Source organism: Pristiophorus japonicus, chromosome 4 (genome assembly GCF_044704955.1).
Source record: "Pristiophorus japonicus isolate sPriJap1 chromosome 4, sPriJap1.hap1, whole genome shotgun sequence".
NCBI classification, from domain to species: Eukaryota; Metazoa; Chordata; class Chondrichthyes; family Pristiophoridae; genus Pristiophorus; species Pristiophorus japonicus.
Genome location: NC_091980.1, coordinates 140,350,000 through 140,366,837, shown reverse-complemented (window position 1 = coordinate 140,366,837; position 16,838 = coordinate 140,350,000). Strand labels below are relative to the sequence as shown.

General features: G+C 51.2%; 1 protein-coding gene across 2 annotated transcripts in view; it reads right to left on the bottom strand.

Annotated features, from left to right (window-relative positions):
• Positions 1–552: 552 nt before the first annotated feature.
• LOC139263088 (E3 ubiquitin/ISG15 ligase TRIM25-like) overlaps positions 553–16,838 on the bottom strand; it is a 35,840-nt gene continuing 19,554 nt past the window's right edge. Inside the window, exons 5-6 of one of the 2 annotated variants that reach the window (XM_070878626.1) lie at positions 15,371–15,514; positions 553–613 (exon numbers count right to left, since the gene is read on the bottom strand). In XM_070878626.1, the coding sequence (XP_070734727.1) occupies positions 553–613; positions 15,371–15,514 (205 nt within the window). Of the gene's footprint in view, positions 614–14,700; positions 15,515–16,838 lie in introns of those variants that run through there. The other variant, XM_070878625.1, reaches the window with a different exon arrangement.

The following is a 16,838-nucleotide window of genomic DNA, read 5'->3' as shown; positions in this document are numbered from 1 at the left end:
TTAAGAGGTCCATCCAAAACCAGAAATGACATCATCCAATTCGCGAACCGGGTGACATCACCGAGTCTCCGATATCAGGATTAATTTAATAGTTTTAGGGATTTGTTTCCACAATAAAATGCTGGAAACACGGGTTCAGTAAATGTGGTTTGAAATGTGTGTAAATGTGTCAGTGAGTCAGTAACCTCGTGAAATGACACAGTCCCAGCCTCGTAGTCCAACTGAACTCGGATCCTGCTCGTAGAATGGATCCGTTGGAGGCGAGTGTCCTGGGAATTGTGCTGGGCCCAGAGATAAATAACATCAAAAATACCACCATAATATAAACACCAGGATTTACTGCTGCCCCAAAGGAAAGACCCTCCCCCCTCCCTCTCTACACTCCCACACACAATCCCTAATCCCCAGTCATTCCCATCAGTCTCCACATCCCAGGAATGGGATCCTGAGGAGAAGCTCTGGGAGCAGAGGACTTGGGGATGGTCTTTAAACCTCTCTGGGTGAGGTGGGTAGGGCTGTTCCTGTCCAGTCCAAGTTACTGATCTCAGATCATCAGACAGAACCAAGTCCCAGTTTGCTGTCTTTGGATCCAGGCCCATCGGTGACCTTTGCCCTAGAGAGGAGAGAAGAGATTGGTCAGACAGGGTTATTCCACTCAGATCAATGATTGACAGCTGCAGGGTTCGAGTGTCAGTATTTCCCACACAATGTCAGCACCATATTACCTGTGAGACTGGTTTCTTCCCATGTTAAATCAATGACCTTCGATCAGTATCCCTGTTCACTAGCAGTGTGTGGGTCCCAGTGCTGTACTCTCAGGGCTAACACTGCAGTCAGACACACAGTCGCAGTTAGTTCAATCACACAAGCCCTGGCACTGTACACACGTTCTCCCAGACACAATGCAGGGATTCACCAGCACACAACACATCCCACATCCTCACAGTTACAACCCCACAATATCAGCACTGGCTGTAATGTGTGGGGGAGGACTTACAGTCGATGGCCCCTGTATTTGGTGGAAGCTGGCCCTGTAAACAACGCACCCGGTGCTTGGGAATTGTGACACAGCGAGGTCCCGCCTCCTTCATATTACTCGATGGGGGGGGGGGTTATATATTCCATACTTATATATTCCTGCATTACAACAGTGACTATCCTTTAAAAATAGGACTTCATTGTCTGTAAAGCACTTTGGGACGTCCTGAGGTTGTGAAAGGCGCTATATAAATGCAAGTCGTCCTTTTTTTTTAACTTACCTCTTTAATACTACTGACAGCCCTGTGAGGAACGGTGTCCCTTTAAGAGATACTCTGATTAACATAGAAACATAGAAAATAGGTGCAGGAGTAGGCCATTTGGCCCTTCGAGCCTGCACCGCCATTCAATGAGTTCATGGCTGAACGTGCAACTTCAGTACCCCATTTCTGCTTTCTCGCCATACCCCTTGATCCCCCTAGTACTAAGGACTACATCTAACTCCTTTTTGATTATATTTAGTGAATTGGCCTCAACAACTTTCTGTGGTGGAGAATTCCACAGGTTCACCACTCTCTGGGTGAAGAAGTTTCTCCGCATCTTGGTCCTAAATGGCTTACCCCTTATCCTTAGACTGTGACCCCTGGTTCTGGACTTCCCCATATTAAACATAAGAACATAAGAATTAGGAGCAGGAGTAGGCCATATGGGCCTTCGCGCCTTCAATAAGATCATGGCTAATCGTCGATCTCAACTGCACTTTCCCGCCCAGTCCCCATTAATATGTCCTTACTATACAGTATAAATGCACACGAAGCCCATACTTGAGAGAAGATCACTCTGTGACCAGTTACCTTTATTACCAAGACCTCAAGAGACAGACGGTGGGTGGAGTTTCCCCTTTTATACCGGAAAGTCCAGGTTAGGAGTGTCTCCCACAAGTTCGTCCCCTGTGGTCAATGTTCTCAAGGTGAACAACTTAGGTCAGCTTATACATGGGTTACAATGACAGTTGAATACATGACATCCATATCCCTTGATTCCACTTGAATCTATCTCAGCCTTGAATATACTCAATGATTCAGCATCCACAGCCCTTTAGGGTAGAGAATTCCAAAGATTCACAACCCTCGGAGTGAAGAAATTCCTCATCATCTCAGATTTAAATGGCTGACCCCTTATCCTGAGACTTTGCCCCCTAGTTCTAGACTCTCCAGCCAGGGGAAACAACCTCTCAGCATCTACCCAATCAATTCCCCCGCTGAATCCTATAGGCCCGAAATTCAACAACTTACATCCCATTAATGCCCACTACCGCCCAATTACCAGCTAGAAATAGAAGTTTCGTCTAAAAAAACACATTTACCACCCAGATACCGCCCGGTGTTAAATTCCAGTTATTACCGCGTCGCGGTATTTGATACAATCCGCCCATATATTACCGCCCAAAATGGAAGTTTCATCATGAAGATCCGTTTACCACCGAACCTTAATCCCGTCCTGAAAAAGCAGGTCTAGTGGGCGTATGGACACAGATCTGACAGGTTTGTTTGATATTACACAGATCTGTATCGTTCTCCATAGTTTGATATATTTTTTAATGGAATGTAGTATTTTCTAATGTTAGGCAATCATACAAATGGTTTAATAAAGCCTTATTTACTCCTTTAGTCTCTCTCACTCACTAGTCTCACGCATTTTAGTCTCTCTCACCCCTCCCAGTCTCTCTCTCCCCCCCACCTGCTACAGTCTCTCCTCCCCACAGTCTCCCCACCTCTCCAAGCTCTCCTCCCCCGCAGTCTCACTCACCCCCCAGTCTCTCTCAGCCCCCAGTGTCTCTACCTCCTCACAGCGATCTCTTCACCCCCGACAGCGATCTCTTTCCCGCCCCCGCCGCCACAGTGATCTCTCTCCCCCCCCCCACAGCGATCTCCCCCCACCCAGCGATCTCTCCCCGCCACAGCGATCTCTCCCCCCCAACAGCGATCTCCCTCCGCACAGTGATCTGCCCCCACCACAGCGCTCTCTCCCCTCCCCCCACAGTCATCTCTCCCCCCTCACCCACAGCGCTCTCTCGTCTCCCCCCACAGTGATCTCTCCCCCCTCCCCCACAGTGATCTCTCCCCCCTCCCCCACAGTGATCTCTCCCCCCTCCCCCACAGTGATCTCTCCCCCCTCCGCCACAGTGATCTCTCCTCCCTCCCCCACAGTGATCTCTCCCCCCTCCCCCACAGTGATCTCTCCCCCCTCCCCCACAGTGATCTCTCCCCCCTCCCCCACAGTGATCTCTCCCCCCTCCCCCACAGTGATCTCTCCCCCCTCCCCCACAGTGATCTCTCCCCCCTCCGCCACAGTGATCTCTCCTCCCCCACAGCGATCTCTCCCCCCCGACAGCGATCTCTGCCCCCCACAGCGATCTCCCCCCACCCAGCGATCTCTCCCCCCCGACAGTGATCTCTCCCCCCCACAGCGATCTCCCCCCACCCAGCGATCTCTCCCCCCCGACAGTGATCTCTCCCCCCCACAGCGATCTCCCCCCACCCAGCGATCTCTCCCCCCCGACAGTGATCTCTCTCCCCCCACAGCGCTCTCTCCCCTCCCCCCACAGTGATCTCTCCCCTCCCCCCACAGTCATCTCTCTCCCCCCCACAGCGCTCTCTCCCCTCCCCCCACAGTGATCTCTCCCCTCCCCCCACAGTGATCTCTCTCCCCCCCACAGCGCTCTCTCGCCTCCCCCCACAGTGATCTCTCCCCTCCCCCCACAGTGATCTCTCTCCCCCCCACAGCGCTCTCTCCCCTCCCCCCACAGTGATCTCTCCCCTCCCCCCACAGTGATCTCTCTCCCCCCACAGCGCTCTCTCCCCTCCCACCACAGCGATCTCTCCCCCCTCCCCCACAGCAATCTCTCCCCCTCCCCCACAGCGATCTCTCCCCCCTCCCCCACAGCGCTCCCTCCCCTCCCCCCACAGTGATCTTCTCGCCCCACACAGTGATCTCTCTCCCCCACACAGCGCTCTCTCCCCTCCCACCACAGCGATCTCTCCCCTCCCCCGCAGCGATCTCTCCCCCCTCCCCCACAGTGTCTCTCCTCTCCCCCCACAGCGATCTCTCCCCCTCCCCCACAGTGATCTCTCCCCCCAACAGTGATCTCTCCCCCCTCCCCCACAGTGATCTCTCCCCCCTCCCCCACAGTGATTTCCCCCCCCACAGCGATCTCTCCCCTCCCCCCCACAGTGATCTCCCCCCCGCCCCCCAGTGATCTCTCCCCCCCCACAGCGATCTCTCCCCCCTCCCCCACAGCGCTCCCTCCCCTCCCCCCACAGTGATCTTCTCGCCCCACACAGTGATCTCTCTCCCCCACACAGCGCTCTCTCCCCTCCCACCACAGCGATCTCTCCCCTCCCCCGCAGCGATCTCTCCCCCCTCCCCCACAGTGCTCTCTCCTCTCCCCCCACAGTGATCTCTCCCCCCACACAATGATCTCTCTCCCACACACAGCGCTCTCTCCCCTCCCACCACAGCGATCTCTCCCCTCCCCCGCAGCGATCTCTCCCCCCTCCCCCACAGTGCTCTCTCCTCTCCCCCCACAGTGATCTCTCCCCCCACACAATGATCTCTCTCCCACACACAGCGCTCTCTCCCCTCCCACCACAGCGATCTCTCCCCTCCCCCGCAGCGATCTCTCCCCCCTCCCCCACAGTGCTCTCTCCTCTCCCCCCACAGCGATCTCTCCCCCTCCCCCACAGTGATCTCTCCCCCCAACAGTGATCTCTCCCCCCTCCCCCACAGTGATCTCTCCCCCCTCCGCCACAGTGATTTCCCCCCCCACAGCGATCTCTCCCCTCCCCCCCACAGTGATCTCCCCCCCGCCCCCCAGTGATCTCTCCCCCCCACAGTGATCTCTCCCCCCACCACAGTGATCTCCCCCCCCGCCCTCCAGTGATCTCCCCCCCCCCACAGTGATCTCTCCCCCCCTCACAGTGATCTCCCCACCCCCCCAGTGATCTCCCCTTCCACCACAGTGATCTCTCCCCCCCCCACAGCGATCTCTCTCCCCCCACAGCGATCTCTCTCCCCACCTCACAGTGATCTCTCCCCCACCACACAGTGATCTCTCCCCCCCCCGCCACAGCGATCTCTCTCTCCCCCACAGCGATCTCTCTCCCCTCCCCCACAGCGATCTCTCTCTCCCCCACAGCGATCTCTCCCCCGTCCCCCACAGCTATCTCTCCCCCCTCCCCCACAGTGATCTCTCCCCCCTCCCCCACAGTGCTCTCTCCCCTCCCCCCCCACAGTGATCTCTCCCCCCCACAGTGATCCCCCCCACAGTGATCCCCCCCACAGTGATCTCTCCCCCACCACACAGCGATCTCTCTCCCCACCTCACAGTGATCTCTCCCCCACCACACAGCGATCTCTCTCCCCCACAGCGATCTCTCTCCCCCCCACAGCGATCTCTCCCCCCTCCCCCACAGTGATCTCTCCCCCCTCCCCCACAGTGCTCTCTCCCCTCCGCCCCACAGCGATCTCTCTCCCCCCCACAGTGATCCCCCCCCCCAGTGATCTCCCCCAACCCCCCAGTGATCTCTCCCCCCCACAGTGATCTCTCCCCTCACAGTGATCTCCCCCCACCCCCCAGTGATCTCCCCTTCCCCCACAGTGATCTCTCCCCCCCACAGTGATCTCTCCCCCGCACAGTGATCTCACCCCCCCACAGTGATCTCTCCCCCCCCACACAGTGATCTCCCCCCCCGCCACAGCGATCTCTCCCCCCCCCACTGTGATCTCCCCCCCGCCCCCCAGTGATCTCTCCCCCCCACAGTGATCTCTCCCCCCCGCCCCATAGCGATCTCTCCCCCGCCCCCCAGTGATCTCCCTGATACGTCCTTACTACACAGTATAAATGCACACGAGGCCCATGCTTGAGAGAAGGTCAGTCTGTGACCTGTCCTTTATTCCTTAGCACTCAAGTGATGAAGGTGGGTGGAGCTTCCCCTTTTATACCTGTAGGTCCAGGTTAGGAGTGTCTCCCAACTAGTGGTCAGTGTTCTCATGGTGTACAACTTAGGTCAGTTTATACATGGGTTACAATGCTGGTTGAATACATGACATCACCTTCCCCCCAAATTGGGATCACAGGTTGAGTCTCTCTGGTAGTTTACGCTCCCTTGTAGAGCGCCTGAGTTGGGGCTCCAGTTGTTGGGCGCTGGCCTGAGTGTCTGCTGTTTGCAGTGCCTCAGGCCTGTCCGGACTGCCCACAGTGACTGGGCTCTCCTCCCTTTGGTTCCGGTGTTCGGTCTCCTGTGGTGGAGTGTACTCTATATCATGTTCTTCCTCTGCTTCTTCTATGGGGTTGCTGAACCTCCTTTTTGTTTGATCCACATGTTTGCGGCAGATTTGTCCATTGGTAAGTTTAACTACCAGAATCCTATTTCCCTCTTTGGCAACCACAGTGCCTGCGAGCCATTTGGGCCCTGCAGCGTAGTTGAGGACAAAAACAGGATCATTTACATCAATACATCGCGCCCTCGCATTCCTGTCATGGTAGTCATATTGTGACTGGCGCATGCTATCGACAATTTCTTTCATGGTGGGGTGTATAAGGGATAATCGGGTTTTGAGCGTCCTTTTCATTAGTAGCTCTGCGGCTGGAACCCCTGTGAGCGAGTGTGGTCGGGATCTGTAGGCCAACAGGAGGCGTGATAAGCGGGTTTGTACGGAACCCCCTTGGATTCTGAGCATCCCCTGTTTGATTATCTGCACTGCTCGTTCTGCCTGGCCGTTTGAGGCCGGCTTGAACGGTGCCGTTCTAACATGGTTAATTCCATTGCCTGCCATGAAGTCCTGGAATTCAGTGCTTGTGAAGCACGGGCCATTGTCGCTGACCAAGATGTCCGGTAGACCGTGGGCGGCAAACATTGCCCGTAGACTTTCTACCGTGGCAGAGGATGTGCTTAAATTTAAAATGTCACACTCGATCCATTTGGAGTAGGCGTCTACTACAACCAAAAACATTTTCCCCATGAAAGGACCTGCGTAGTCCATATGGATGCGTGACCAAGGCTTGGCGGGGCCATGGCCAGGGGCTAAGGGGGGCTTCCCTGGGCGCATGGCCCAGCTGGGCACACGTGTTGCACCTGCGAACACGAAGTTCCAGATCTGTGTCTATCCCTGGCCACCAAACGTGTGACCTGGCAATTGCCTTCATCGTGACAATGCCCGGGTGCCCATTGTGGAGTTCTCTGATGAACACCTCTCTGCCCATCTGGGATATGACTACGCGGTTTCCCCACAGTAGGCAATCGGCCTGAATCGAGAGTCCATCCCTGCGCCTGTGAAATGGTTTAAATTCCTCAGGGCATGCCCTGTACGTGGCTGCCCAGTCCCCATTCAGGACACATTTCTTGACTAGAGACAATAGCAGGTTTCTATTTGTCCAGACTTTAATCTGACAGGCTGTCACGGGTGAGCCTTCGCTTCCGAAAGCTTCAACAGCCATGACCATCTCAGCACCATGCTCGGTCGCCCGCTCAGTGGTGGCTAGTGGGAGCCTGCTGAGTGCATCGGCGCAGTTTTCGGTGCCCGGTCTGTGCCGAATTGTGCAGTCATAGGCAGCTAACGTGAATGCCCACCTCTGTATGCGGGCCGATGCGTTTGCATTTATGGCCTTGTTGTCGGCCAAAAGGGACGTTAGGGGTTTGTGATCTGTCTCCAGCTCAAATTTCCTGCCAATCAGGTACTGGTGCATTTTCTTTACCGCATATACACATGCGAACGCCTCCTTTTCTACCATCCCGTAGCCCCTTTCTGCCTGGGACAGACTCCTGGAGGCATAAGCTACCGGCTGTAACTGACCCTTGGCATTGACATGCTGCAGCACACACCCGACACCATAGGACGACGCATCGCACGTTAACACAAGTTTCTTACATGGGTCATATAGCGTTAACAGATTGTTGGAACATAACAAATTGCGTGCTCTATTAAAAGCCCTTTCCTGGCTGTCCCCCCAAACCCATTCACGACCTTTGCGTAGGAGCACGTGTAGCGGCTCTAGCAGCGTGCTCAATTTGGGAAGAAAGTTACCAAAATAGTTCAGGAGCCACAGGAACGAACGCAGCTCCGTCGTGTTACGGGGTCTGGGTGCTCTCTGGATCGCTTCCATCTTGGATGCAGTCGGGCTGATCCCATCTGCTGCTACCCTCATCCCCAGGAATTCTACCTCTGGAGCTTGGAAGACGCACTTCGCCTTTTTCAGTCGCAGACCTACCCGGTTCAGTCTGCGTAGCACCTCCTCCAGGTTGTGGAGGTGTTCTTCAGTATCGTAACCCGTAATGAGGATGTCATCCTGAAAAACCACCGTCCCTGGAATCGACTTGAGGAGGCTTTCCATATTTCGTTGGAAGATCGCGGCGGCCGAGCGAATCCCGAACGGACATCTGTTGTACTCAAACAACCCCTTGTGTGTCGTGATGGTGGTCAGCTTCTTCGACTCACTCGCCAGCTCCTGGGTCATGTGAGCTGAGGTCAGGTCCAATTTTGAAAAAAGTTTGCCACCGGATAGCGTCGCAAAGAGGTCCTCCGCTCTTGGTAGCGGGTACTGGTCTTGGAGTGATACCCGATTGATGGTGGCCTTGTAATCACCACATATCCTGACCGACCCATCCGCCTTGAGCACCGGAACAATCGGGCTCGCCCAGTCACTGAATTCGACTGGCAAGATGATGCCTTCCCTCAACAGGCGGTCCAATTCGCCTTCTATCTTTTCCTGCATCACGTACGGCACCGCTCTGGCCTTGTGGTGTACTGGTCTGGCGTCCGGGTTTTTGTTAATCACTACCTTGGCCCCCATGAAATTGCCAATGCCGGGATGAAATAATGAGTCAAATTTGTCCAGGATCTGTGAGCATGATACTCGCTCCACAGAGGAAATTGCATTGACATCGCCCCATTTCCAGTTCATGACAGCAAGCCAACTCCTCCCCAGTAGTGCGGGACCGTCCCCTGGGACAATCCAGAGTGGCAACCTGTTCTCCGAATCTTTGTGGGTCACGACTACCGTGGTGCTGCCTAGCACCGAAATGATCTGCTTTGTGTAAGTCCGTAGCTGTGCGTCAATCGGCGATAATTTTGGCCTACTGGCCTTGGATGCCCACAACTTTTCGAACTGTTTGATACCCATCAGGGACTGGCTGGCACCCGTGTCTAACTCCATTGATACCGGGATGCCATTGAGGAGCACTTTCATCATTATCGGTGGCGTCCTGGTGTATGAACTGTATACGTGCTCCACATGAACTCGCTGAACTTCAGCTTCCAGCGATTTCCCCCCGTGTCCATTTCTGCAATTTCTGCAGGTATTTTGCTCATCTCTGCAAACTCCGGCTGAATGTATGCCTCCACGCCTCCAGCATGAGTTGCGGTTTGAAACAAAAGGTCCCTTGCCAGTCGATCGTCCCTGACTGCCCCTGTTATTGTCCTTGAGTGCACCATTAACAGGTGTTGATGGCCCCATTACTGGCCGCATTGTCCCTTGCAATGGCGTGAATCACTGTTCAGCTTGCCATTATCTCTGTCGAACTCCCCCTCTGGGTTCGACTACATGTTGGGGCATGCCTGACTGCCCTTGTCTGCCTGGAGAACTGTGTGCTGCTTTAACAATGTTGAATCTCTGTCCCAACCATTCCTTAACACAGTACCTCTTGTCTGTTCTGCTAGTGGCCATGCTCGCGTGGTTTAAATCCCAGTTTCTTGTCGCCATTTGATACGTCCTTACTACACAGTATAAATGCACACGAGGCCCATGCTTGAGAGAAGGTCAGTCTGTGACCTGTCCTTTATTCCTTAGCACTCAAGTGATGAAGGTGGATGGAGCTTCCCCTTTTATACCTGAAGGTCCAGGTTAGGAGTGTCTCCCACCTAGTGGTCAGTGTTCTCACGGTGTACAACTTAGGTCAGTTTATACATGGGTTACAATGCTGGTTGAATACATGACACTCCCCTTCCCCCACAGTGATCTCTCCCCCCCACAGTGATCTCTCCCCCCTGCACAGTGATCTCTCCCCCCCACAGTGATCTCTCCCCTCTGACAGTGATCTCTCCCCCCCTCACAGTGATCTCTCCCCCCATCCCCCCACAGTGATCTCTCTCCCCCCCACAGTGATCCCTCCCCCCCCACAGTAATCTCTCTCCCCCCACAGTGATCTCTCTCCCCCCCACAGTGATCCCTCCCCCCCACAGTGATCTCTCTCCCCCTACAGTGATCTCTCCCCCCCACAGCGATCTCTTCCCCCCCACAGCGATCTCCCCCCCCTCTCTCCCCACAGCGATCTCTCCCCCTCCTCCCCCACAGCGATCTCTCCCCCCCTCTGTCTCCCCACAGCGATCTCTCCCCCCCCCACAGTGATCTCTCCCTCCCCCTCCCCACAGTGATCTCTCTCCCCCGCCCCACAGCGATCTTGCTCCCCGCCACAGCCATCTCCCCCCATCCCCCTCTCCCCACAGCAATCTCTCCCCCCTCCCCCACAGCAGTCTCTGGATCTCATCGGTGCCTCTCAAGGGGGCGGAGCTTGACAGTCGCCTGCACATGCGCACTACTTGGGAGCTGAAGATTCCCGAGTCGATAGCCTCCTCCGCCAGCTGCACTCCGTTCCCGCTATCGCCAAGAAAAGCAGGATGAAACTCCCACCCACCCGGCCTCAACGGATGGTAAAAAAGTAAGCACCGCCCGGGGATTGCCGAAAAACGGGAGGGACTTGGGTTTCACCAAATTTGGACCCTATATGTTTTAATGAGATCACCTCTCATTGTTCTAAATACCAGAGAGTATCGGCCCAATCTACTCAATCTCTCCTCATAGGACAACCCTCTCATCCCAGGGATCAATCTGGTGAACCTCCGTTACACCGCCTCTCAGGCATAGAAACATAGAAACAGAGAAAATAGGTGCAGGAGTAGGCCATTCGGCCCTTCGAGCCTGCACCACCATTCAATAAGATCATGGTTGATCATTCACCTTAGTACCCCTTTCCTGCTTTCTCTCCATACCCCTCGATCCCTTTAGCCGTAAGGCCCATATCTAACTCCCTCTTGAATATATCCAATGAACTGGCATCAACAACTCTCTGCAGCAGGGAATTCCACAGGTTAACATCTCTCTGAGTGAAGAAGTTTCTCCTCATGTCAGTCCTCAATGGCCTACCACTAATCCTAAGACTGTGACCCCTGGTTCTGGACTTCCCCAACATCGGGAACATTCTTCCCGCATCTAACCTGTCCCATAGAATCTTATACGTTTCTATGAGATCCCCTCGCATCCTTCTAAACTCCAGTGTATAAGGGCCCAGTTGATCCAGTCTCTCCTCATACGTCAGTCCAGCCATCCCTGGAATCAGCCTGGTGAACCTTCGCTGCACTCCCTCAATAGCAAGAACATCCTTCCTCAGATTAGGAGACCAATACTGAACACAATATTTCAGGTGAGGCCTCACCAGGGCCCTGTACAATTGCAGTAAGACCTCCCTGCTCCTATACTCAAATCCCCTAGCTATGAAGGTCAACATGCCATTTGCCTTCTTCACCGCCTGTTGTACCTGCAGGTCAACTTTCAATGACTGATGAACCATGACACCCAGGTCTCGTTGCACCTCCCCTTTTCCTAATCTTCCGCCATTCAGATAATATTCTGCCTTCGTGTTATTGCCTCCAAAGTGGATAACATCACATTTATCCACATTATACTGCATCTGCCATGCATTTGCCCACTCACCTAACCTGTCCAAATCACCCTGCAGCCTTTTAGCATCCTCCTCACAGCTCACACCGCCACCCAGTTTAGTGTCATCTGCAAACTTGGAGATATTACATTCAATTCCTTCATCCAAATCATTAATGTATATTGTAAAGAGCTGGGGTCCCAGCACTGAGCCCTGCGGCACTCCACTAGTCACTGCCTCCCATTCCGAAAAGGACCCGGTTATCCCGACTCTCTGCTTCCTGTCTGCAAACTAATTCTCTATCCACGCCAGTACATTACCCCCAATACAATGTGCTTTGATTTTGCACACCAATCTCTTATGTGGGACCTTGTCAAAGGCCTTTTGAAAGTCCAAATACACCACTTCCACTGGTTCTCCCTTGTCCACTCTACTCGTTACATCCTCAAAAAATTCCAGAAGATTTGTCAAGCATGATTTCCCTTTCATAAATCCATGCTGACTTGGACCAATCCTGTCACTGCTTTACAAATGCGCTGCTATTTCGTCTTTAATAATTAATTCGAACATTTTCCCCACTGCTGATATCAGGCTAACCGGTCTATAATTACCCGTTTTCTATTTCCCTCCTTTTTTAAAAAGTGGTGTTGCATTAGCTACCCTCCAGTCCATAGGAACTGATCCCGAGTTGCTAGATTGTTGGAAAATGATCACCAATGCATCCAGTATTTCTAGGGCCACTTGCTTAAGTACTCTGGGATGCAGACAATCAATCCCATCAATTTCCCCATCACAATTTCCTGCCTAATAAGGATATCCTTCAGTTCCTCCTTCTCTCTAGACTCTCGGTCCCCTCGTACATCTGGAAGGTTATTTGTGTCTTCCTTCGTGAAGACAGAACCAAAGTATTTGTTCAATTGGTCTGCCATTTCTTTGTTTCCCATTATAAATTCACCTGCAAGGGACCTATGTTTGTCTTCACTAATCTTTTTCTCTTTACATAAGTATAGAAGCTTTTGCAGTCAGTTTTTATGTTCCCGGCAAACTTCCTATCGTACTCTATTTTCCCCCTCCTAATTAAACCCTTTGTCCTTCTTTGCTGAATTCTAAATTTCTCCCAGTCCTCAGGTTTGCTGCTTTTTTTGGCCAATTTATATGCCTCTTCCTTGGATCTAACACTATCCTTAATTTCCCTTGTTAGCCACGGTTGAGCCACCTTCCCTGTTTTATTTTTACTCCAGACAGGGATGTACAATTGTTGAAGTTCATCCATGTGATCTATAAATGTTTGCCATTGTCTATCCACCTTCAACCCTTTAAGTATCATTTGCAAGTCTATTCTAGCCAATTCACGCCTCATGCTGTCGCAGTTACCTTTCCTTAAGTTCAGGGCCCTAGTTTCTGAATTAACTGTCACTCTCCATCTTAATAAAGAATTCTATCATATTATGGTCACTCTTCCCCAAGGGGCCTCGCACAACAAGATTGCTAATTAGTTCCTTCTCATTACACATCATCCAGTCCAGGATGGCCAGCTCTCTAGTTGGTTCCTCGACATATTGGTCAAGAAAACCATCGCTAATACATTCCAGGAAATCTTCCTCCACCGCATTGCTACCAGTTTGGTTAGCCCAATCTATATGTAAATTAAAGTTGCCCATGATAACTGCTGTACCTTTATTGCACACATCCCTTATTTCTTGTTTGATGCTGTCCCCAACCTCACTACTACTGTTTGGTGGTCTGTACACAACTCCCAACAGTGTTTTCTGCCCTTTGATATTCCGTAGCTCCACCCATACCGATTCCACATCATCCAAGCTAATGTCCTTCCTTACTATTGCATTAATTTCCTCTTTAACCAGTATTGCCACCCTGCCTCCTTTTCCTTTCTGTCTATCCTTCCTAAATGTTGAATACCCCTGGATGTTGAGTTCCCAGCCTTGGTCATCCTGGAGCCAATTACATCACATCCATTAACTGCTACCTGTGCAGTTAATTCGTCCACCTTATTCTGAATACTCCTCGCATTGAGGCACAGAGCCTTCAGGATGTCTTTTTAACACACTTTGCCCTTTTAAAATTTTGCTGTAATGTGGACCTTTTTATTTTTTGCCTTGGGTTTCTCTGCCTCCACTTTTACTATTCTCCTTTCTATCTTTTGCCTCTGTCTCCCATTTATTTCCCTCTGCCTCCCTGCATAGGTTCCCGTTCGCCTGCCATATTAGTTTAACTCCTCCCCAACAGCACTAGCAAACACTCCCCCTAGGACATTGGTTCTGGTCCTGCCCAGGTGCAGACCGTCCGGTTGTATGTCCTTTCTCAGACAAGGAGACCACAACTATGCACAGTACTCCAGGTGTGGTCTCACCAAATCCCTGTACAATTGTAATAAGACTTCCTTATTCTTGTACTCCAACCCACTTGCAATAAAGGCCAACGTGCCATTTGCCTTCCCAATTGCTTGCTGTACCTGTATGCTAACTTTCTGTGTTTCCTGAACAAAGACACCTAAATCTCTCTGAACACCGACATTTAATAGTTTCTCAGCATTAAAAAAGTATTCTGTTTTTCTATAACTCCTACCAAAGTGAATAATCTCACATTTCCTCACATTATACTCCATCTGCCACGATATTGCCCACTCACTTAACCTGTCTGTATCCCTTTACAGGCTCTTTGTTTCCTCCTCACAGCTTATTTTCCCACCTACCTTTGTATTGTCACTAAATTCAGATACATTGCACTTAGTCCTTTCATCTAAGTCATTAATATAGATTGTAAATAGCTGAGGCCCAAGCACTGATCCTTGCGGCACCCCACTAGTTACAGACTGTCAACTTGAAAATGACCCGTTTATCCCATTCTCTTTTTTGTGCATTAACCAATCCTCTATCCATGCAAATATATTGCCCCCAATCCCATGAGTCCTTATCTTGCATTGTAAACTTTTATGTGGCACTTTATTGAATGCGTTTTGGAAATCCAAATATACTACATCCTCTGGTTCCCCTTTATCCACCCTGCTAGTTACATCCTCAGAAAACTCTAATAAATTTATTTACGGCAATTTCCCTTTCATAAAACCACCTAATCATACTATAATTTTCTAAGTGCCCCATTACCACTTCATTAATAATGGATTCCAGCATTTTCCCGACGACTGATGTCAGACTGACTGGCTTGTAATTCCTTGTTTTCTCTCTCCCTCCTTTCTTGAATAGAGGAGTTATATTTGTACCTTCCAATCTGCTGGGACCGTTCTAGATCACAACCAATGCATCCACTATCTTTGCAGCCACCTCTTTTAGAACCCTTGGATATGGGCCATCAGTCCAGGGGATTTGTCTCTTTTAGTTCGATTAGTTTCTCAAGTACTTTTTCTCTACTGACATTAATTACTTTAAGTTCCTCACTCTTATTAGTCCCTTGGTTCCCCACTATTTGTGGTATGATTGGCATTGTGTAACTCCGCCCCTACCTGGCCCATGGTGGGTGAAACTCTGGCCCATTACAGTGAGGAATGTTTAAAGCAGGTGTCACTGGGGACTGAGGATTAATCTCAGGCTCCTGATCCACAGACACAGGGAGCTGATATTAAAGTTCGGGATATTCCCAGCTGTCTGAACACAACTAACCCCACCTGCTCTCAGTCCCTTATATTGGAGAAAAGCTACACCATCATACTGATGATTCCCAATATGTCTAAGTGGTACTTTTCCCATCCATTCAGCCTCTCCTGGATAAGTTGCGATATATTGGGCAGGTTCAGGGTGAGCGCTGGAACATCTGGGTCTGTGACTCTCTGAGTCTCCGTCACTCTGGAATGAAAGAGGAGAGAATGTTTTTATTAGTGGGGACATTTCAGATCAGAAACCCAAAGGGGATCGAGTGATCAATGCAACAAGCTGCCCCGCTTCTAATGCTCGTACTGACACCCCGCAGCAACCCATCCTGAAAATGGCAGAATCCCGGGATTTGCCGTCTCCCTACATTCACACTGATCTCCACACGTGCAGTGGGATCCTGGTTTGCTGACACTTCAGCTCAGTTTGTGATTTTCAAAGCCGTCTGTGTTCAGTCCAGTTTCTCTGTACTGGAGCCTCATCTTTCCATTATTGATCATTATTATTATCCCGAGGGTCTCCAGTCTGTGCCCCGCTCTCTGCAGGAACACACTCACTACAATCATGTGAAGTGAGGAGAGGAGAAGGAACAGCCTCCCAGGGACCTGGGGTTGGTGGTATTCCCTCACAGATGTCTCGATTTTAACCCCGCGCTCCCCGACGGGTGGGACAGGGTAGGGGGTTAAAACATCGGGATCGAGTAACCCATCCCAATAATTGATAATCAAGGGGCTATTGGGAGAGGGGAGCTAAAAGCAATCACTATCACTAGAGAAAAAGTACTCGGCAAAATAATGGGACTAAAGGTGGACAGGCCCCCTAGACCTGATGGCCTGCATCCTCGGGTCTTGACAGAAGTGGCTGCAGAGATAGTGGCTGCATTGAATATAATCTACCAAAATTCCCTGGATTCTGGAGAGGTACAATGGACGAGAAAAATGTAAATGTAACGCCCTTATTTAAAAAAGGAGGGAGACAGAAAACAGGCAACTACAGACCAGTTAGCCTAACATCTGTCATTGGGAAAATGCTGGAGTCCATTATCAAGGAAGTAGTAGCAGGACATTTAGAAAGTTAGAATACAGTCAAGCAGAGTCAGCATGGTTTTCTGAAAGGGAAATCATGTTTGAGAAATTTGCTGGAATTTGTTGAGGACGTGACGAGCAGGGTGGGTAAAGGGAAAGCAGTAGATGTGGTGTATTTGAATTTCTGGAAGACATTTGATCAGGTACCACATGAAAGGTTACTTCACAAGAGCCCATGGAGTTGGGGTAATCTATTAGCATGGATAGATATTGGCTAACTAACAGAAAAAAAGGAGTCGCGATAAATGGGTCATTTTAAGGCTGGCAAATTGTAACTGGTGGGGTGCCACAGGGATCAGTGCTGGGGCCTCAACTATTTACAATCTATATTAATGACTTGGATGAAAGGACAGAGTGTAATGTAGTCAAATTTGCTGATGATACAAAGATAGGTGGGAAAGCATATGGTATGGGGGACATAAAGAATCTGCATA